The sequence below is a fragment of the Artemia sp. Qi Xiang Cuo genome, chromosome 11 (genome assembly GCF_049724085.1).
Source record: "Artemia sp. Qi Xiang Cuo chromosome 11, ASM4972408v1, whole genome shotgun sequence".
Lineage (NCBI taxonomy): Eukaryota > Metazoa > Arthropoda > Branchiopoda > Anostraca > Artemiidae > Artemia > Artemia sp. Qi Xiang Cuo.
In genome coordinates this window covers 11959971-11984097 of record NC_142804.1, presented here as the reverse complement: position 1 = coordinate 11984097, position 24127 = coordinate 11959971, and the positions used below count along the sequence as shown (strand labels likewise).

Below are 24127 nucleotides of genomic sequence, written 5' to 3'. Positions count from 1 at the left end.
CACTGACGTTAGCAAAAAGTGTGAAAGACGCCATCTTTCTGCTATATAGAACAATGATGAGAGAACTTTGATGATATACTCATCATTGTTCTTAGACCACTGATCAAAGCAGAATGATGAAAGACGTTTGCAAAAAACGCTATAAGATGTAAGATCTTAGTGCTAAGATTTAACTTTGAAGCGTTTTTTGACCAAAGATGTAAGATCTTAGAACAAAGATGAGTAAAAGAACGGCCTTACTGCGTGTCTCACCTCGGGTGCATGGCGACTCAGAACAAAAACCTTGCTTGCACAATCAAATAGTACGAAATAATATAAAAGAGCTCTGAAATGAATCGGGTCTTAAACAATTGCAGTTTATAGCAACCATGGGCGTGTTTCCGGTCCGACGAAAAGTTAGTAATATTTAATAAAAATTTAATATTTCGTTCCAGGTGAGAGCGAATTAACAGCTGGAACAATCAAAAATTAAATTTGTATTGATTTTTTGCAGTTAACTAGCGTGTTTACTAAATTAACTTCTGTACATTCATCATCAAAGTGGGAAAAATGGAGGTAAATGACCAATTTAATAGTAATTAATGAGTAGAAAGGGATCAAAACTCAAATTTTAACTCGTGTTTTAATAATAAATTACAATGCATATTAAGGCATTAGTTAATGAACTGTTCCAGGTTGGCAGTTAATTCGTATTAAATTTGAAGTAAATACGAATTAAATTGGAATTCTCACCTGGAACACGCCCCTTGTTTCAAAGAAAATTAAAGCGAGTATTTATTTTCAAGTTTTGGAACAAAACAAAATTTTCATTATTACTTAGATGGCAGTAAATCAAATCTTAAAATTACTGCGAACGTGTTGCGAGCTTGCGACGTAAATAATAAACAGATACATGTGTTTAAATTATAACAAAGAAAATTGGAACTTGATAAATTCATGGAATTCGGTGGGGTTCAGCCTCACCAGTAATGTTGGAATTAGAAGTTCTGCCAGAAAGATCGCTTGGATGTAGTGATCAACAATGGGAGTTTATCCTAGGTAAGTTGTTTTAGGCTAATAATAGGCTAGCTTAACTAAACATTAACACATTTAAATTGCTAGGCTACCTTAATTAGCCTAACACTTGTAAGCGAAATTGAGCTACTGTGACGTATTTGTGTAAATATCTACCAAATCATATTATCAACTCACGCATAAAGTGAATATACCACTCGATGCCTTTTTTAATGCTGATTACAAATATAATAGACCTAATCATTTCTATCGGAAATAAATTTCAACCCCCCCTATATATACCAATTCAGGGTATATATTTCTACATTAGGGGGGGGGGGGTGCAGGTAAAGTTTAAACTTACCTCTCATTTACATCAAAATTTGCCCCCCCCCCAAATGTAGAAATATATACCCTGAATTGGCATAGGCTATAGAGGGGGGGGGCTGAAATTCATTGGTAAATATCTACCAAATCATATTATTGACTTACATATAAATTGAATATACCACTCAATGCCTTTTTTTATGCTGATTACAAATATAATAGGCCCTAATCATTTCTATTGGAAATGAATTTCAGCCCCCCCCTATATATGCCAATTCAGGGTATATATTTCTAAATTAGGAGGGGGGGGGGTAAAGTTTAAACTTACCTCCCATTTACATCAGAAACAAAATTTGACCCCCCCTAATGTAGAAATAGGTCTATATACCCTGAATTGGAATATAGAGGGGGGGCTGAAATTCATTGGTAAATATCTACCAAATCATATTAGGCTATTGACTTACACATAAAGTGAATATACCACTTGATGCCTTTTTTTATGCTGATTACAAATAGACCTATAATAATCATTTCTATTGGAAATGAATTTCAATCCCCCCTATATATACCAATTCAGGGTAGGCTATATATTTTGGTAAAGTTCTACAAAATCATATTATTGAGTTAGGAATAAATTGAATGTACCCTTTAATGCCTTTTTTTTTGCTGATTACAAATATAATAAGGATTTCTATTGGAAATGAATTGCAGCCCCCCCCCTATATAGGCTATACCTAACCCAACCTAACCTAACCCTGAATTGGCATATATAGGGGGGGACTGAAATTCATTTCTGATAGAAATGCTTATTATATTTGTAATCAGCATAAAAAGGCATCGAATGGTGTATTCACTTTATTCCTAACTCAATAATATGATTTCATAGAACTTTACCATAGCCTATATAGGGGGGGGGGGCTGAAATTCATTTCTGATCGAAGTTCTTATTATATTCATAATCAGCATAAAAAAAGGCATCAAATGGTGTTTTCACTTTATTCCTAAATCAATAATATGATTTTGTAGAACTTTACCTATATTTCTACATTAGGGGGGGGGGGGGTAAAGTTTTAACTTACCTCCCATTTACATCAGAAACAAAATTTGGTAAAATTCTACTTTATATACTTTTGGCTATATGGGAAAGGGGTTGGGTTAGGAAAATGAAACTTTCAGGGATGGATTTACATGCTAAGGTATGTCCTGGGAAGGTACTTTGAAGTACCTACCTCCACTCCTTCCCCCATCTATATAATGGTAAATTACTGCACATTACTAGTTGTTTTAGCTCACATTTCATCCTATATTACTATCATAATTATAAATCACTGCTTACCTTACACAACTTCAGCGTTTTAACCTTGTTCATTAAAATATATTCCAAAATCTTATTTTCATTGTAAGCCATTTAGAATCAATTGAGTTAGCCTATGACTAAAGTGAATATACCACTTGATGCCTTTTTTTATGCTCTTTACAAGTATAATAATAATTTTTGTCGGAAATGAATTTCAGCCCCCATCCCTATATATACCAATTCAAGGTATATATTTGCACATTAGGGGAGCAGGGGGAAATTTTAAACTTACCTCACATTTACATCAGAAATAAAATTACCTACACCCCCCTAATGTGCAAATATATACCCTGAACTGGTATATATAGGCTAGAGGGGGGGGCTAAAATTCATTTCAAACAAAGATGATTATTATATTTGTAAAGATCATAAGAAAAGGTATTGATTGGTATATTCACTTTAGTCATAACTCAATAAGGTAAATATATACCAAATCATATTATTGAGTTAGGAATAAAGTGAATACACCATTCAATGCCTTTTTTATGCTGATTATGAATATAATAATCATTTCTATCAGAAATGAATTTTAGCCCCCCCCCATATATATGCCAATTCATGGTATATATTTCTACATTAGGGGGACTGGGGGTAAAGTTTAAACTTACCTCCCATTTACATTAGAAACAAAATTTACCCCCACCCCCTTATGTAGAAATATATACCCTGGATGGGAATACTTATGAGGGGGGGGGGGCTGAAAATAATTTACAAAATAAATGATTATTATATTTGTAATCAGCATAAAAAAGGTATCAAGTTGTGTATTCACTTTATTTCCAACTCAATAATATGATTTGGTATATATTTGCCCTCAATAATATGATTTGGTAAATATTTACCCGAGTTTATAATTAGGCCTACTCCTCTTCAGAAATAAACATGCTAGGCCTATAAGTGTAGAATTGGGGCTGTTGAGAAGGAATTCTTGCTTCCTAATATGCAGAATAATTGTAGGCTACACATTTTGTCTGCAACTCCTCTTTAGCCTATATATTTCCCATATGACCTTTGTTTTTGATTCTTTTACAGTTCATTCAATGCCTAGGTAGGCTAGGCCTATATAGAATGAAGCAAGAGTGATGTGTAGCAAATAGATAATTTGGGCTATATTTTTACACATTAGGGGTAAAGTGTAGGCTAGTAGAGCTGCAATTAAAATGTGTTAAGTAGGATAAAAAAACACAGTATGCAATTGAGCAAAATTAGGTAAATTTTTTGTTGTTCATATTATTGACTTACAAATAAAGCAAACATACCACTCAATGCCTTCTCTATGCTCTTTCCAAATATAATAATCACTTTTGCCACAAATGGATTTTACCCCCACCCCTATATATGTATCAATTCAGGGTATATAGGCTATTTTCACATTAGAGAGGGTAGGGGTAAAGTTTACTTCTGATGCAATTCAATTGGGATGCTATCAAAGATGAAGCAGCACCTGGTTACCAGTGATTCTTGCATACAACTAGTCATCATTCTGGAGCTCTGCAAGGAGAAATCCTTAGATTGCTCCTAGCTGCAATTTAAGGTAATAACAATGTTATTACCTAAATTCATGTTGTTCATGTTATTATAACATGAACAACAAAAAATTTACCCAAAATTATGTAAAACTAAAATCCTCACATCTTGTTACTAAATAGGAATTGAGAAGAATTGTATATCAATGAATAGCTAAAAATCTAAGCTATGTATGAATTTGGTTCTTATTAAAATTATTTAAGATAAAACACTTGAAATTATTAGTTTATTGACTTACCTAGAATGACCTCTTTTTGGATATACCAATTATCTTATTTTGATGTATATATCCTTTTAGTGTTTCAGTTTTATTCACATATTAACTGAAAGCTGATTGTCTTCTGATTATAAAAATGTAACTTTCATTGCTTGAAATTTATTCTACAAATCACAAATATTAAAAATAAAAATTTTTCTTTTCAATTGCTTGTCAAAACAGAGACCACATTTCAAATTTATGTTGACAAATTATTGATGAAAATATCACCAAATTTGGTGAAATTATTAAACCCTTCCCCCAATGCAAAGACACATGATGTCAACTTTTGATGACAACTCTCCTCTCCCTCTTTTCTTTGGCTCTGTGTATTCATTTGAATATAATTAAAAACCATCAAAATAAGATTTTAAGAGAGAGGAGAGAATATGTAGATGTAGATGAAGGCAGACAAAAGTGGAGGGTCTTGTTACTACACTCACATTGTGTCATGCTGTAGTAAAACAGGGGCAGTCCAAAACCACATCTCTTTTTTTTGCTGGAAGACTGAAGAAAAGTGGTCTTTCCCAAAAGGAGTTATTTTACCCTACAATTATTCTGTTTATTATGAAGTAGGAATTGTTTTTTCAACATATTTCTTTCTCAACAGCCCCAATTCTAGACTTATACTACAAACACTACAGAATCCTAAAGACAACTTAAAAAATTCTAAAATACTTGCTGATATCATTCCTAAAAGCACTTCACTTTACTCTTCCCCCCTCCCCCCTAATGTGCAACCAAATAGCCCAAATTATACACTTCATGTATTTCTCTGCTTCTTGATTTTGCCATTAAATCTAGGCCTATTTGAAGAAACAAGTGACATATGGGAAAATGCACAGAACATATATGATTTGGGCTATAGGCTGTATTTGGACATTTGGGGAGTAGAGGCAGTGTATAATGTGATGTGAAGCATTGTTAAGAGTGACATAAGTATTTATTGTTTTTAAGTTTTTTTTTTTTAATTTTTGTGCTTCTTTTTAGGAAGAGTGATTGTAAACTAGAAACTAATGATCCCATGGGAAGGTATTTTGAAGAGTCAAACTTTGAGAAACAGATATAATGCTCCAAAAGCCACAAAGAATGTGTTTTGAACCTCATACCTTTACTCAATCTTGATTTATAAGGTCTTAAAAATTTATAAATCTATATATTTTTTTTGATTTATGAAAAACCTGGATATGGCTTTAGATTCTGTTAAAACAATAGAAATTGCATCATCAGAACTAGCAACTAAAAATAAAAAATTAAAGTTTTTTTCAGAATTTAGAGAGGTTAATTTTTTTCAAAACTTAGAAGTTATTTTTAAGTGGTAAAAGATACAACTGCCCATTAATAAAGAAACACATCACATCAAGAAATGAAAAACTATTTATGGTTATACCTGGGACCATTCAAGGGGGATGTTGTCAGGATGGCAAATATTATATTTGGAAAAAAACACCTATTAGTGAACAAAATGAAAGTATTTTCTTGGTATTATATTGTTTCAAGCTCTTGTCATTATATTGTTCTTAGTAATTTTTCATTAGAACTATGTGTTTCTGTTCTGCTATTTTTTGGTTTTCAGTGAAACATGATTTGCAGTAATTGTATTTTTTTTTGTATATTCCATGCCAACTATAATGAAAGTTACAAAAATGATTGCATACAGTACTAGCAATGGATCTTATAGAATTTAAAAAGAGATTGTCATTTCACAGATGGGTACAAAAATAATATTTGTATTTATAAAAGTTTTAATAAAGATTGGTATAAAAGTGAGGGAATATTCACTAGTATAGCAACCTCAAGCAGATTTCACAGTTGTACAAAACAATATTGCTAGTTATTTCTCTTTCTTTTTTTTTGCCTTACTTCCAAGATTTTAATAGCTTGAACAATAATTAACCATGTATGAAGGCTAATCCTAAGACAAGCAATAAAATAAAATAGGGTAGAACTGAATTTTCCATTCAAAATCCTTCCTAAATATAATCTTCTTACTGTAAAAATTTGCTTCCACTGCTTAAAAAATTACAGTCATAAAGTTATTCTGCTTTTTATATTTCAAAAGTAGACATGCTTTTTGATCCTACACAAAAATTGGCATTATCCATCATATAAAAAACTTCTTTTATATATATATATATATATATATATATATATATATATATATATATATATATATATATATATATATATATATATATATATATATATATATATATATATATATATATATATATATATATATATATATATATATATATATATATATATATATATATATATATATATATATATATATATATATATATATATATATATATATATATATATATAAAATCATCATGCATAGCAAATAAAGTGAAAATGTATAACTGCTCCTACAAAATGTTTTCTTTATATATGTTGAAGTACAAATAATAAAAACTAGAAATATATAATTGAGTGGAAAATCATTATTTTTTTTCAGAAGATGGATTTTAATTGCTCAATTGAAAGATGTAAAAGGACCATCATAATATATACTTTTACATTTGTTTTTGAAAGTTGGCTATTCCAAGCCCAGAAGTGCTGAATTTGAGTCATATGGTTGTTGAATCAATTAAAACTTGCAGAATTTAAAGGGAATTGACCAAATTTATTTACTAAGGACAATTTTGTTTTGTGACTAAAAAATACAAAACAATTTAGTATAAAAAGCCTATATGTACAGGATAAAAGTTGTTCTATATCTTTCAACAGAAAATGTTATTAGGATAAAAACTGGGATTTTTATTGAAGCAAAACAAGAGAGGTAGGGCTTAAGGGGTAAAACTGACTAGGGAAAGGATAATATGTCAAGAAGCCACCCTGCCCAATTGGATGGCACACTGCACTTGTAATTTTATATCCTTTTGAACAGGGGTTTTAGTCCTAGTGTTGTCAATCCTTTGGGTCTGGGGGTCTGTGATGTGACTTTGTAAGGTCAGCTGCAGTGAGTCTGTGGAGCTTACAGTTAAACAAATTACCATTTAATATCAGAATTTTAGAGGTGAGGCAGAAAATGTATAGCTCTTGCAAGTAATTAGAATATGTCAAGAAGCTATGGAAGGCATACATAAAATTACAGCAATACCAGATGACATTTGAGGAAACAGCTGTGTGAACTTGGGCCACACATTTGGCCACTATCCATTACACTGCTGAGTGCTGGCTCTTTTTACAAAAGAAGGCACTTAAATAGTGAAATTAAGAAAAAACTACAATTAATTTCCACAGCATGTTTATTAGAAAAGTAGCCAAAAAAACTGATCAGATACATGGAATATTGATAAGATAGTACCTGGTAGACTAATAGCAGGTGGACCAAAGAATGATTATCTTATGTGTTAAATTTACAGAAAAATTGTTTTAAAAATTACAGAAAATCCCCCCTCCCTTTCATACCTCCCCAATATATTGGCTCAATATGTGTTTCCATTTGTTTATATTTTTAACACCCTTCCCCATAAAATATTTTTTTATCCTCAGATTGGATTTCTTTCCATAAGGTAAGTTTTTTTTTAGGTATGTTAAAAAAAAATAAAGATACAAAAAAAACAGCGCAAAATTTAGTAAGTATGCTTAAAACAGGTGGTAGCTGTGAAGAGGGCCTAGTTAATAGTAGTGGGAAAATAAAGCACAGGTGTGTCTAATATACATGACTGGTTTGACAGTCTTGGTGGTTCAAGATACCATCTAGGTAAAATGCAAAATAGCTATGGAATAGAGATAAAAATTTGTTTTTCAAAATCTAGCAGGAGTGTGCCCTTTCCTTTCTAATGGGCACCACTGGAGTAAAGTAAACATTAATTCGGAAAGTTTTGGCCAGCCTTAACTTTCTTTTTAGGGAGAAGAGGTCGTTTCAGGTTTATTTGATGTTTTAGCGCATTTTTTTTCTCCGTCTTGGTTTCTTATTGTTCCAGCTTTGTCTTTTCTGTTATCTTGCAAAGATTAGATTACACTTTTTTTGGGGGGGGGAGGGGGACTTGCTTAAATTGTGCTCAACAATATGTCAAACATTCAAATACTGTATTTTTTATTAAAGTGTATATACTGTGTAGTTTGACAAATAAAAATGCTGATTATGCCAAAAAACTGTTATTTACATAATCGAGTAAAGCTTATTTGTGTTAGTGGGCGTTTTCCTTTTTTGTCTATGTGTAGTAATATTTAGTGTAACCTGGCTTTTTTTTTGTTTTTGCATATGACTAAAATACATTAAATATTAGGCTATTCTGTTGAGTATTATAATATTGTTCTTTTTGAATTTTATTTAACTCTTTGTGACTTATTCCTGTTATTTAGGAATGCATTTTAGTCAAAGCGTAGCAATAATTCAGTCAAAAGTTGGAACAATAAAAGAAGTTCAAGCATTATACAATGCAAATGTAAGTCACATTTTATTCTGTTTTTGCAAAGTGCCTTTGCTATATTTGTTTTGTTTTATCATCTTACTAATGGGTAATATTACTTATTGTTTCAATGTTGTAATTTTACATAAGTGAACTTGTGCATGTGAAAATGATGTACAATGATATTTCTGATAGGTATAGTTCAGGCAAAATATTAAATTTTGCCATGGACCATGACAAATATTTTTGAAAACACTTAATTTCTAATTAGAATCCTCCAGGTTATAGGAAAAAAAGTAGCACAAGAAATTTTACCACCTAAGATAGGATTGTGGAGCGTCACTTTTTACTTCTTTCATGGTAAGTTATTTTGGATGGAAAAAATACTTTTCACAGCCTCAATGAAGAATAATTGGCTGCAGCTTTCCTACTTCATGTTGAATTACCATTGGTAAAAATACAAACTTTTTTTTGAATATATAGAAATGAAAGTTTCAAACAGTCCCACTTCCTTTTTATTAGCAAAACAATCATTAGAAAAATACTTTACACAGAGACAACATCCTATTCTTGTTTTTCTGAAAGTTTTCTAATGTTTCTCAATCCAGGGTTTTCAAGCCAATGTGCTAATCTGAAAAAATTGTCTGAAGAATTAAAATAGGATTTCCTTATGATCCATTTCTGGCTGAGGCCAGATACTATACACACTAAACTTAAAGTGCTGGCCTTTTTGTTTTTCTGAAAGTTTTCTACTTTTTGAAGCCAGAGTATTTAAGCCAATGTGCTAATCTGAACTCATCATCTAAAAGATTAAAATAGGATTTCCTTAGGATCCATTTGTGGCAGAGGTCAGACGCTATGCACATTAAACTTAAATTGCTGGACTTTTTTTGAAAACTTTATGCCTTTTTTAAGCCAGATTATTTAAGCCAATGCGTTAATCTGAGATTACTGTCTGAGGAATTAAAATAAGATTTCCTTGGTATCTATTAATGGCTGAGGCAAGATGCTATATACATTACACTTAAATTGCTGGCCTTTTTGTTTTTCTCAAAGTTTTCTACTTTTTGAAGCCAGTGTATTTAAGCCAATGCGCTAATCTGAGCTCATCATCTAAAGGATTAAAATAGGGTTAACTTATGATCCATTTATGGCTGGGGCCATATGTTATATACATTAAACTTAAATTGCTGGACTTATTTTGAAAGTTTTCTGCTTTTTTTTAGCCAGTTTACTTAAGCCAATGCGCTAATCTGAGATCACCATATGATGAATTAAAATAGAATTTTCTTATGACCTGTTTCTGGCTGAGGCCAGATGCTATATACATTAAACTTAATCTGCTGACCTTTTTTGTTTTTCTGAAAGTTTTCTATTTTTTTCTAAGCCAGAGTATTTAAGCCAAAAATGGCTGGACTTTTTTTCTGAAAATTTACAACTTTTTAAGCTGGAGTTTTCAAACAAATGCGCTAATCTGAGATCATCATCTGAGGGATTAAAAAGGATTTCCTTGTGATCCATTTCTGGCTGAGGCCAGACGGTATACACATTAAACCAGATTACACATGACACAGAGTATTTAAGCTAATGCGCTAATCTGAGATTACTTTCTGAGGAATATAAGATTTCCTTATGATATATTTCTGGCTGAGGCCAAACGCTATACACATTTAACTTAATTTCCTGGACTTCTTTTTTTGAAAGTTTTCTGTTTTTTTTTTAAGCCAGAATATTTGACCTAGTGCGCTAATCTGAGATTACCGTTTGAGGAATTGAAATAGGATTTCCTTGTTATCCATGTACGGCTGAGGCCAGATGCTATACACATTAAACTTAAATTGCTGGCCTTTTTGTTTATGTGAAAGTTTTCTACTTTTTGAAGCCAGAATATTTAAGCCAATGTGCTAATCTGAGATCATCATCTGAAGAATTAAAATAGGATTTCCTTATGATCCATTTCTGGCTGAGGCCAGACGCTGTACACATTAAACCAGATTACACATTACACAGAGCATTTAAGCCAATGCGCTAATCTGGGATAACTGTATGAGGAATTGAAATAAATTTTCCTTATTTTCCTTATTATTTGTGGCTGAGGCCAGATGCTGTATATATTAAACTTAAATTGCTGGCCTTTTTGTTTTTCTGAAAGTTTTCTACTTTTTGAAGCCAGAGTATTTAATCCATTGCGCTAATCTGAACTCATCATCTAAAGCATTAAAATAGGATTTCCTCAGGATCCATTTGTGGCAGAGGCCAGATGCTTTACACATTAAACTTAAATTGCTGGACTTTTTCTGAAAACTTTGAGCCTTTTTTAAGCCAGATTATTTAAGCCAATGCGTTAATCTGAGATTACTGTCTGAGGAATTAAAATAAGATCTCCTTGGTATCTGTTAATGGCTGAGGCAAGATGCTATATGCATTACACTTAAATTGCTGGCCTTTTTGTTTTTCTGAAAGTTTCTACTTTTTGAAGCCAGAGTAGCCTACTTAAGCCAATGCGCTAGTCTGAGCTCATCATCTAAAGGATTAAAATAGGATTACCTTATGATCCATTTATGGCTGAGTCCATATGTTATATACATTAATCTTAAATTGCTGGACTTTTTTTGAAAGTTTTCTGCTTTTTTTTAAGCCAGATTAATTAAGCCAATGCGCTAATCTGAGATCACCATATGATGAATTAAAATAGAATTTTCTTATGACCTGTTTCTGGCTGAGGCCAGATGCTATATACATTAAACTTAATCTGCTGACCTTTTTCGTTTTTCTGAAAGTTTTCTATTTTTTCTAAGCCAGAGTATTTAAGCCAAATATTGCTGGACCTTTTTTCTGAAAATCTCCAACTTTTTTTAAGCTGGAGTTTTCAAGCAAATGCGCTAATCTGAGATCGTCATCTGAGGGATTAAAAAGGAATTCCTTATGATCCATCTCTGGCTTAGGCCAGACGGTGTGCACATTAAACCAGATTACACATGACACAGAATATTTAAGCCAATGCGCTAATCTGATATTACTGTCTGAGGAATATAAGATTTCCTTATGATCTATTTCTGGCTGAAGCCAAACGCTATACACATTTAACTTAAATTCCTGGACTTCTTTTTTTGAAGGTTTTCTGTTTTTTTTAAGCCAGAATATTTGACCTAGTGCGCTAATCTGAGATTACCGTTTGAGGAATTGAAATAGGATTTCCTTGTTATCCATGTATGGCTGAGGCCAGATGCTATACACATTAAACTTAAATTGCTGGCCTTTTTGTTTATCTGAAAGTTTTCTACTTTTTGAAGCCAGAATATTTAAGCCAATGTGCTAATCTGAGATCATCATCTGAAGAATTAAAATAGGATTTCCTTATGATCCATTTCTGGATGAGGCCAGACGCTATACACATTAATCTTAAATTGCTGGACTTCTTTTTTGAAAGCTTTCTGCTTTTTAAAGCCAGATTATTTAAGCCAATGTGCTAATCTGAGATTACCGTCTGTGCAATTAAAACAGAATCTCCTTATGATCCATTTCTGGTTGAGGCCAGATGCTTTATACAATAAACTTACTCTGCTGGTCCTTTATTTTTTTCTAAAAATTTTCTACTATTAGCTGGAGTATTTAAGGCAAAATTTGATGGACTTTTTTTTCTTAAAGTTTTATACTGTTTTAAACTAGAGTTTTAAATTAAATATTCTAATCTGAGATTACCGTTTCAGGAATTAAAATAGGATTTGCTCATGATCCATTTCTGGCTGAGGCAAGACGTTATACACATTAAACCAGATTACACATTACACAGAGCATTTAAGCCAATGCGCTAATCTGAGATTACTGTATGAGAAATTAAAATAAATTTTCCTTATTATCCATTTGTGGCTGAGGCCTGATGCTGTATACACTAAACTTAAATTGCTGGCCTTTTTGTTTTTCTGAAAGTTTTCTACTTTTTGAAGCCAGAGTATTTAAGCCAATGTGCTAATCTGAACTCATCATCTAAAAGATTAAAATAGGATTTCCTCAGGATCCATTTGTGGCAGAGGTCAGATGCTTTGCACATTAAACTTATATTGCTGGACTTTTTTTGAAAACTTTGAGCCTTTTTTAAGCCAGATTATTTAAGCCAATGCGTTAATCTGAGATTACTGTCTGAGGAATTAAAATAAGATCTCCTTGGTATCTGTTAATGGCTGAGGCAAGATGCTATATGCATTACACTTAAATTGCTGGCCTTTTTGTTTTTCTGAAAGTTTTCTACTTTTTGAAGCCAGAGTATTTAAGCCAATGCGCTAATCTGAGCTCACCATCTAAAGGAATAAAATAGGATTACCTTATGATCCATTTATGGCTGAGGCCGGACGGTATACACATTAAACCAGATTACACATGACACAGAGTATTTAAGCCAATGCGCTAATCTGAGATTACTGTCTGAGGAATATAAGATTTCCTTATGATCTATTTCTGGCTGAGGCCAAACGCTATACACATTTAACTTAAATTCCTGGACTCTTTTTTTGAAAGTTTTCTGTTTTTTTTTAAGTCAGAATATTTGACCTAGTGCGCTAATCTGAGATTACCGTTTGAGGAATTGAAATAGGATTTCCTTGTTATCCATGTATGACTGAGGCCAGATGCTATACACATTAAACTTAAATTGCTGGCCTTTTTGTTTATCTGAAAGTTTTCTACTTTTTGAAGCCAGAATATTTAAGCCAATGTGCTAATCTGAGATCATCATCTGAAGAATTAAAATAGGATTTCCTTATGATCCGTTTCTGGCTGAGGCCAGACTCTATACACATTAATCTTAAATTGCTGGACTTCGTTTTTGAAAGCTTTCTGCTTTTTTTAAGCCAGATTATTCAAGCCAATGTGCTAATCCAAGATTACCGTCTGAGGAATTAGAATAGGATTTGCTTATGACCCATTTCTGGCTGGTCCAGCTGATATATACGTTAAACTTACACTGCTGGTCTTTTTTGTTTTTCTATAAGTTTTTTACTTTTTTTTTAGCCAGAGTATTTAAGCCAATGCGCTAATCTGAGATTACCGTCTGAGGAATTAGAATAAGATTTCCTTATGATCCATTTCTGGCTGAGGCCAGATAATATATACTATAAACTTACACTGCTGGCCTTTTTTGTTTTTCTAAAAATTTTCTACTTTTTTAAGATTGAGTATTTAAGCCAAAAATTGACGGAATTTTTTTTCTGAAAGTTTTTTTTACTTTCTTTTTTTAAGCCAGAGTTTTCAATTTAATCTGCTAATCTGAGATTACCGTCTGTGCAATTAAAACAGAATCTCCTTATGATCCATTTCTGGTTGAGGCCAGATGCTATATACTTTAAACTTACACTGCTGGTCTTTTTTGTTTATCTAAAAGTTTTATACTTTTTTAAGCCTGAGTATTTAAGGCAAAAATTGACGGAATTTTTTTTCTGAAAGTTTTCTACTGTTTTAAACCATAGTTTTCAATTCAATATTATAATCCATTTCGATAATTTAATTATCCATTATGATCCATTTCTGGCTGAGGACAGATCCTATATAAATTAAAATTACACAAACATCAACAACAAGAAGAACAGTGGGGAATTCTTTTCGCAAGAAAGTGAATTCTATATTTGAATGAGTATTTCGACCGTATGCCCGAGGGTCGTCCTTAGCAAAACATAAATATATAAAAGAAAAGGGACTTACAATAACTTACAACCGTTAAAACTAAAATGAAAATTTTAAAAACAGTCCCAGCATCCTTATTTCAGCGACGTTCAACCAGGACTGATTGAATCATACGTTTTTAGTATATTTTGATTTTATTTTGTCTTTTTTATGGCATTTTTTTTCAAAATTTCTTCCCTTCCAATAAGTTTCCAGTAATGAACATATATTGTATTAGGTTAATTTTTTATGCTTTTTTTATTTTCACATAATATAATGGTACATATTTATTTTAGAATCCTTTATCAGCTGATCTTGTTGTCGCACTACCTCAGGATGGCATTAGACTCGTTTTTGATTCTATTTCTCAAAGACTTAAGGTAGGCCAATCAGTTTCTCCGTTTAAGTTTTATTTTCTGTACCTATATTGCCGTCAATAGCACTAAGCCTCCAAGTTTTTCTCTTGTCATATCCTTGTTCAGGATTGAATTTTTGAAAGGGTTGATAAGTAATGCTTTCTACTTCTTCTTCTTGCTAATAACTACTGTAGGTGATATTACTTTTTTTTTTATTAGTACGTTGACAATCAAAACAAAAATTCTAAAAAACAATACAATATATTACGACTTATGTAAGAGATATGGGTTCAATATATTCATAAATATTCAAACGTTTATAACTCTTAAACCTTTTTGTATTTGTCCATTATTGTAAGTTATTTGTTATTTCTTTTTGAAATGTTAACATGTTTTAAATGAATACTGTAAATACAGTACTTCTAGTTCATATTACTTCATAATAGTTCAATAATGGTTTGTATACTTTATGGTATATATTTCTTTTGATTATTCTCCTTTTTACTCTTTATTACTTCTTTTGCTTTGATTTATTGGATGTAACTGGCAATGTAATTTATGTCTCTTTAATTATTTGGTAGTTTCAGTACATCAAAATAGCTTTCTCAGATGATAGTACCAGAACGATAATCCGATTTCTTCGCAATCCTCGATCTATCAGCAAAAAGGCGCTTGAAATTCTTTTTACAAGATACCGTCTTGCCATGTACTAGTGATCCAGCTTTGTTCTACACTTGATACTTCTCTTTTTGTGTGAAGCACCTTGGCTTTCATATTATGGAGGCATTGCTAGCAATGCTATTCTTATTTATTCTTTTTTTGGGGGGAGGGGGGCTTAATTATAGCAATTTGGATGGACATCATCTCTTTTAGATATTTTGGCGATGATAAATTTAACAGATACAAAGTGATATTATATTATATTCAGCCAGACTTTTCTTTTGTTTATTGATTCTTTACTTAAAAGCAAATAAATCTATCTTTTGTTTCAGAAGTGAGAATGATCAACCCTGACCCTGAGGTCAATTAGTTGTAAACTAGAAAAAAAAAAATCTTTCCGCAATTTTGAAAACTTATTTATCTCTCAAAAGTTTTATGGTAACAACAAACATAGTGTTTTAGTTCTCTTCCGCCTCTAGGCCATCTCGTATACTTTATTCTACAAAGAAGGTGAAAAAGAGTAACACTAAAGAAGTGGCATCTGATGAGACGTTTGCTTGATGAGGAAACGATTTCTGACCTTAATTCTCATCATTTTTTTTTTTGAATGGTCTTGAGTTAAGACGGGTAGATCAGTTCAAATATCTTGGGATTATTTTAGATGAAAATTTGTCGTTTCATAAATATGTAAAAACACTGTCGTTAAAAATTTCCCGAAATGTTGGCATGCTAACTCGTCTTTGTCACTTTTCCTAAAGCTATTCTAAAATCTATTTATTATTATTTCGTCCACCCATATTTTCTCTATTGCATTTCGGTTTGGGCATCTACCTTTCTGTCTGTTTTCAAATCTCTCCAAATACTTCAGAATAAAGCAATGAGGATTCTTTTTAATGTTGATTGCAGAACTTCAGTTAGACACCTATTTGGGACTTCAGGAATTTTCTAGTTGGACCAACTTCATTTGATTTCTATCTCTAGTATTTGTCACGATTATCAATATAGTAATATACCTGTAAGTTTCTCCGGCATTTTCTCAACTAATTCTCAATTTCATAATTATCCTACTACGCATAGTTCAGACTTTTCATGTGAAATTCGCCCGACATCGAGAGCGGGATTCAGCATCCGTCACATTGGCCCAAAAATCTGGAACTCAATTCCTGCATCAGTTCGAGAATGCAGCAACAAGCGACATTTTCTAAGACTGGTGAAGAAATATCTTATGACATGCTAAGCATTTTGTTCATTAAGGTTTTCTTTTTCGTTGTTGTAAAATTTAGTTAGAAAATGGCTGTGTATTTTCGTTGGCAATATTTTCAGCGCTAAAGTATGCCACCAGGCATGTGCGCTGTTTTTGTGACATTTATTTATGTACGTGTTATAGATAAAAATATTCTACTCTATTCTACTACTCTACTCTGGTCAGAGCATATACCTGATGTTATTATACTGTAAATGCTTACGATATTAAGGACACCCTAGACGGTCAATGATTTTGATCAACAGCTTCCGTCGGTCGATTGATTTAAGCATGATTGGCCGTCTAGGAACCTGTTTGACGCTTGAGTCAAGCGTTGACGGTGATTGATAAAAAGTTTGAATGACTCAATCGGTTGACGAGGGTGATTGACCGTCTAGACTAGTTTTGTTCAAATATTGCGTTAGTCAAGCGCCAACAATAATGGAAGATATACTGGAAGAAAGCAAAAATGTGTAGCGCGAGTTTATTTTTTTATTAATAAGGTTATACCGGGATCACCCTGAGTTATGGAGAGTTAAAAGTAAAGACTTTTGACCAAAACATGAAAAGTGCAACATTTTGCAGGATATTGCAGGCGGTGAAGACATTAAAACCAGATCATACAGTTCCCGATCTAAAAAAGAAAATTAATAGTTTTAAGAACGAATTTCATTCGTGAATACAAGGCGATCGAGCAAAAAAAAGAAGTCTGGAGAGTCAGCAGATGACATCCCACAACCTTCCCTGTGGTACTACAATGACCTTGCATTCATTAGAGATCAGATCGAAATTATTGTACTAGCAGTAGAAACTTGATTGTTTTGTGCGTGGCGTTTACCCCCTCCCCCGGAAATAACCCCCTCCCTCTTTGCGGAAAATCTTCCCTTGGAAAATAACTCCTCCATGCGGCTGGTTGGTCTCTAATCCCTTTGCACTTTAAAAAGAAAGGACTAGAAATCTCAATTTCTGATCTAATGAGCACACTTAGAAGTTTCTGCGATCATGAGGTGGAGAAAGGGGCAGTCCCCCTTCCTATACAGACTGTATTCATGCTCATTTTGGGGTTTAATTTTGCTCTTTACTTTCATAATAACAGCGTAGACTAGATTTATTCCGAGAAATCATAACGGAGTAGATATCGATTTAACAGTTTTGATGCGTTTTTTAAGTTTCCGTTCCGCCTCCCAAAATTACCTTTATTGGAAAATACCCTTTTGCTGGGGTTTTGATGAAAAATTTTCCACGGAGGAGGGGATTATCGGCATGAATTTAAAGCCTACAAAAATTAAAGTGTTTTTGCAAATTAAAGTATGCTAAGAAAAAATTTTAACCCGAGTTTTTCGTTGGAATTTTCAGCTAGAATGGAGTTGTCTGGGAAAATTTCCCCGGTGAGGGAGGGGGAGAAAAGAACTTTACACTGAGGAATATTCCGTAGGAGAAAAGAATTTTTCTTGGAGGGGGAGCCGGATTTAGCGGTATTATTTAAAAACGATAAGAAATAAAATTTAAAAAAAGGTTTTTCAACGGAAATAAGGAGCAACATCAACACTTAAAACGAACAGAAATTATTACGTACATAAAAAGGGATGGCTCCTCTTCAGGACCTTTCTCTTTACTTTTAAAGTTCTGACTTTTTGTCCCAATTCTTTAAGAACGATTCCTGGAACACAATGACCGTTTAATTCGGATTATAATTCTTTTAATTATATACAAAAGTTTGCCACCACCCATAAAAAACTCGTAGAATTTCACAACAATTTCGTCCTTAAAAGCTTAAACAATAAGAACTTGGTGGTTCCCAAAGCCAACTATCTTTTCAAAGGCAAGCTAAACGTTCTTAAGCTTTATGATACCGTATGTTTTTAGCTTAATTTCGATAATTTTTTGCAGATATTTTTCTCTTCTTTCATATTAATTTGGCTCCCGCTACTGCCAAAAATTGCAGAAGTTCGTATGGAAGTTGTTTCAACAAAAATGGATTTGTGGTTTTAAGTTTTATGATTCTTGTGGTATGTAAATTCATTTTTATCCCTTTCCTTAGCACTTCTCAATGAAACTAGAAAAAAATTCAAATAAAATTTTCAAATTTGAAAACCTTATTTTCTGTGTGTGTGTGTGGGGGGGGAGGGGAGGGTATTTTCCAGGGGGGTAAACCTCTAGAACCAATTATTCAGTCCATTTGGAAATAAGGATGGCCGGGTAAACAAGAACTCATCGCTTTGGACAAGTGCGTGATACAGCAAGGATGAGCGGGTTAAGTTAGGTGCTTTCTTTCTCCCCTTAATTGGCACATTTCCAAGATGCTTTCCTCAACCATAACACCATTTTTTCTATGCTACGAGTGGACTTTTTCGTTGCTTGCTGTTTAACTCGATTTCCTTCGTCCATGTCAAACTAGTCACACAGGAAATAATTATGAAAGATGGTCGAGTAAAATAAGATCAAATAACACACCAATTCTTTTGTTATTATTTCAGGTTTCTTTATTATTTCTATCTGTTCAGCGATTTCTCATCTTGTACCACTCCTTGGACAAACGGCGTTTCCTATTTTCTTTTTTTCCGCTTTAACGCAACCAAAATACAAGCAAGAAACGCCAAATCAGTATTATGTTGCATTTCACACACGATAGACAATCACTACCCGACTCTAAAATAAAACTAAAAATCTGACCAGTTTGTAGAGTACATATTAGTAGTAATACCCCATAAGGTTTTACACGGAAGCTATAGGACTTCCAAAATAACTTCATTGTGTTCCAGGGTGGTTAAGAAATTCAGGCGTGAATTGATTTTGTCCTTCATGTATATCTTTTCAAACGCTAAAATAAAACTTCGTCATTATAGCGTGAAAAATCAGTAACTTGAATTTAATTAAACAATTCTTGCGTGATTTCAATTTCTTCTTGTTGTTTATTATTCAATGATTCCCGCACGTTAAACCAACATGTTCCTTCATTCCATTGCAATTTCTCTTTGTAATTTTGCACTATTTCGCTTTGTAATTTTGCACCTCATTTGGTCTTTTAATTATTTTATATTCTTTTCATTCGTATTCTTCGTTGTTTATCGAACTTCATGTATAGCCAGTGTGGTCTTCGATCAATGTCGTGAGCACAATAGTTGTATTTTGTTGAAGGCTTGGTGCGATCATTTGAATTTTGTTGTTGTAATAATAAAGATTTATAGATTCATTGGAACCAGCTCAAAGTTTTTGTCAGCGCTCATTCTCTCAACTTGGATTTTTCTGGGGTGACTCTGGTCCTTCCCCCCCTCGTTTTCAAAATTCATCATTACGACATGGAAGCTTTCAATAGGTTTTAATGGCGGAAAAGTCCTTGTTAAGTTAGTATTCTCATGAAACTATTTTTAATACATTTTTAGGCGAAAATTTTCCAAGTTAGAACAGTATTAAAATATAGCTAAATAAATAAGAGTTCCAAAATAGGGACAGGTGCTTTTATTAGACAGTGAAACAAAAATATAAAACAAAGGCTCTAAATATTTCGATGACAAAGTCGGTCATCATCATCAGTTGAGTTACTAACGTATCAAAATTAAAACAAACTATATTTATACTAAACGAAATAATCACTTCAGGTGATTATTTTGACCTGAATGAACAAATCATGTACATGAAGTGATTATTTTGTTTAGTATAAATATAGATTGCTTTATTTTTTATACGTTAGTAACTCCACTGATGATGATGATCGACCATGTCATCAAAATATTTAGAGCCTTTGTTTTATATTTTTGTTTCACTGTCTAATAAAAGCACCTGTCCCTATTTTGAAACTCTTATTTATTTCGTCATAGAAAAGGCTATGTGGTCATGGAAAAAACTAACAATATAAAAATATAATTCCAAATAATAATTAAAAAAACTAGATTTTTTTGGCCACATTTCCGAGACATAAATACTGGAAAAAATAAGTAATCGTGAAGCTAACTCGAACCATGGAAATAAAGCCTCTAAAAAGCTGAAACTGCTGATAAAACATCCTAAAAGGAAAACTGTTAACTCTTCGATTGGGTAGTATTTCGATCGAGAGGTTCTTAGCTATTTGACAAGGGGTTTTGTTTTTCAAGTTTTAATGTGTTCAATAAATTTTGTTTTGCTTCTGACAGTCGATGAGAATTATTGTAGTTCTATTTTTTTTTTTTTTTTTGAATAGCTGAAGAAAAAGTAATAACCCTAGTATGTTTTAGCCTCTATGGCAATCTCAGGCAAGTGTGATCTAATGGTTTATCTGAGTTATCAGTAATAGTTTCTATATTGAAGTGTATTTTATTGAGTTTATTGATTGAATAATATTGACTGATTGATTGATTGATTGATGAGTGTATTCTAAGCTGAGATGCACTGGCAGTGGCCAGCGGCTTAACAACTGGGGTTAAACAAAGGAACCCCCCCCCTCCAAGAGGGGCGTAGAAAGCCTTTTCTCTGTATACATTCGAAAAGTTTCAAAATCTGTCTCTAGTAGATCTAGGTCTCAAAAATCAACTTAGCCTGTTTTACAAGATTCGTGTTTTCTGCTTTTTAAATATGTCAGAGGCCATTTCTGAAGTCCTACTACTACTATAGCGAGCCTCTACATCTAAGCTGCACCACTTTCTAAGACAGGCTATCTACATAACTAGTGCCTTTTTCCACGAATACATTATTTTTAGAATTGGAACCAAATCAAGCTTTCCGTTAATACTTGAAAACGGTATCCTTGAATATAAATTTTGAACAAAAGTGTAGATTTGGCTTAACAGATTAGGTTTTTTTTCTTCTTTTGAGTGTTTCAAAGCCATGGAAACTCCCTTAATAATTTTAGCATAAACAACAATATCAAAAAATAATCGTGGACTAACCAAATATTATGTGCATAAACGTGCTGAAATGTTTATCTATTAAAAAAAGAAAAAGAAAAGAAAAACAGAAAAAACCGAAAAGAAACAGAAAAAAAAAACAGAAAAAAAGAACGATCCTTTAATATAAATTTTGAACAAAAGGGTAGAATTGGCTTAACAGATTTGGTTTTTTTTTCTTCTTTTGAGTGTTTAAAAGCTATGGAAACTCCCTTAATGTTTTTAGCATAAACGACAATATCAAAAAATAAGCGTGGACTAACCAAATATTATGTGCATAAACATGCTGAAATGTTTATATATTAAAAAAAAACACAAGAAAAACACAAAAAACCGAAAAGAAACAGAAAAAAAAAAACAGAAAAAAAGAACGATCCTTGAATATAAATTTTGAACAAAAGGGTAGAATTGGCTTAACAGATTAGGTTTTTTTTTTCTTCTTTTGAGTGTTTAAAAGCTATGGAAACTCCCTTAATGTAGTTAGCATAAACGACAATATCAAAAAATAAGCGTGGACTAACCAAATATTATGTGCATAAACATGCTGAAATGTTTATCTATTAAAAAAAAAGAAAACAAAAACCGAAAAGAAACAGAAAAAAAAACCAGAAAAAAAAGAACGATCCTTGAATATAAATTTTGAACAAAAGGGTAGAATTGGCTTAACAGATTAGGTTTTTTTTCTTCTTTTTAGTGTTTAAAAGCTATGGAAACTCCCTTAATGTTTTTATCATAAACGAAAATATCAAAAAATAAGCGTGGACTAACCAAATATTATGTGCATAAACATGCTGAAATGTTTATCTATTAAAAAAAAAGAAAAGAAAAACAGAAAAAAAAACGATCTAGTTGCGGTATCCAGAACGACTTTGCCACTGCTGTCATATAAGTCTCGTTAATCATAATTACTTTACTATGAGAAATTTTTTCAATTTTTTTTTTGTTTGAGATAATTGATGTTTATGACGTGAAGAAAGTAAAGCTAAAATACTTTTAAGTATTTTTGATAATATTTTCCGTTATGTCTATAGACTACTTTCTGATGCTTAAATTTTGATAAAAATCGAATATTTTCCATTATTCTTCTTCTTTTTTTAAGATACAAATACAGCAGTAATACGTTTTTGCAAAAATAAGGAAACTTTTGCTTTATCAATTCTTTAGTTTTTTACCTAAGATTAGCGAACTTTGTATATCATTATATATTTTAATATCTAATTTGATTAATGAGAAAATAAAAACTTTAAACGCCATCTATAATAGTTGTGTTAAAATGGTTGAATTTATGGCAATTGAATTAAAAATTAAGCTCCTGCTCAATAAGAAATAGATCTTTGGCTTCTTGCCATTTTTATGCTACATGATGTAAGTATAGGGAGCCCTGGTTTGAAAACTCTGAGCGTGAACATACATGAGAACTTTTATTTTTTATATCTATTTGTTCCTTTTTATTTATGACGGAAATTCAGTATTTACCTCCCCTTAACGGGTCTTAGGATTTTAAGAAAAGGTGTAAAGGTAGAAGAAAAACTAAGTATTTTAAGTCTATACCCTTATTAAGTATTCTACTTCGTCGTCTTTATTTATCTTTGAGTGAGGTATAGCCGTGCTATGTTCTTTATTTATTTTTACTTTGCTTCTCTTCTCTTTTTTGCGTTTTTTTCCTGGTTGATAGCTATGTGAATATCTGGTGGTAAAATTTTTTTGAAGGGTGTTTGTCCCCCGAATGGAGTGGGAGGATTTCGTAAGGAAATATTTAAGGGAAATGGGAAATTTTTGTGAGGGTGTAAAGGGGATGCTTTCAATAGATTGGGATGGAGGAGGAGCGTGCGTAGCTGTGATGGCCTCAGGCGGCTTGGTGTTGCAGTGAGTTATTAGTGAGTAGTTTAGTCTAAATAATATCGTATTGGCGATTGCTCCGTTTATTTGTTAAATTAAATAAAGTCCATATTGAGTTGAGTTGCGTTCTTTATTTAATAATAAAAATCATAACAAAAAACTACATCAACAAAATCTCCCCCATAAGGCTCCATGGCTGGGAAAGAACAAGGGAGAAAAAAAAAATAACACAAGAATATATAAACAAAATACCAACACAAAAAAAGAAGTAAGTAAAAAAAAATATCCAGTCGCCTCCCCTTAAAAATCCCCAAAATGGAGATTATTGTTTATTGTATTTATTTTGTCATTCTTGTTATTATGACCGCTCTCCATAATCTATCTCAGAATGTTGTGCAAACCTAGAAGAAAAAATGCTGGTTAATAGTATTTCAATTTATTTTTGCCATTTTTAAGTGTTTTTAATCTAAAAGTATCTTAGCTATGGATTTGAATAACAGGTACTATCCATAATATAAAAATAAGTTGCACGCATAGCTTATTCTTATGCGTTAAATTGAGATTTCTAGTATAGTGCTATTATTTTAGAATTGAAACTAATATATATTAAAAACGGGTAATTTTTTGTTAATAAGACCATGAAAATTATCTTAGTGTCTTATGAAAAATTCTTACCCGTTTTAAATAT

General features: G+C 32.2%; 1 protein-coding gene across 2 annotated transcripts in view; it reads left to right on the top strand.

The window, feature by feature from the left end:
• The first annotated feature begins 883 nt into the window (after positions 1-883).
• Positions 884-24127, top strand: part of LOC148946638 (PHAF1 protein CG7083) — a 47937-nt gene continuing 24693 nt past the window's right edge. The window contains exons 1-4 of one of the 2 annotated variants that reach the window (XM_089096288.1): positions 884-1038; positions 8781-8863; positions 14779-14862; positions 22550-22593. In XM_089096288.1, the coding sequence (XP_088952414.1) occupies positions 969-1038; positions 8781-8863; positions 14779-14862; positions 22550-22593 (281 nt within the window). In that variant the 5' untranslated portion in view covers positions 884-968. Of the gene's footprint in view, positions 1039-4086; positions 4212-8780; positions 8864-14778; positions 14863-22549; positions 22594-24127 lie in introns of those variants that run through there. The other variant, XM_089096289.1, reaches the window with a different exon arrangement.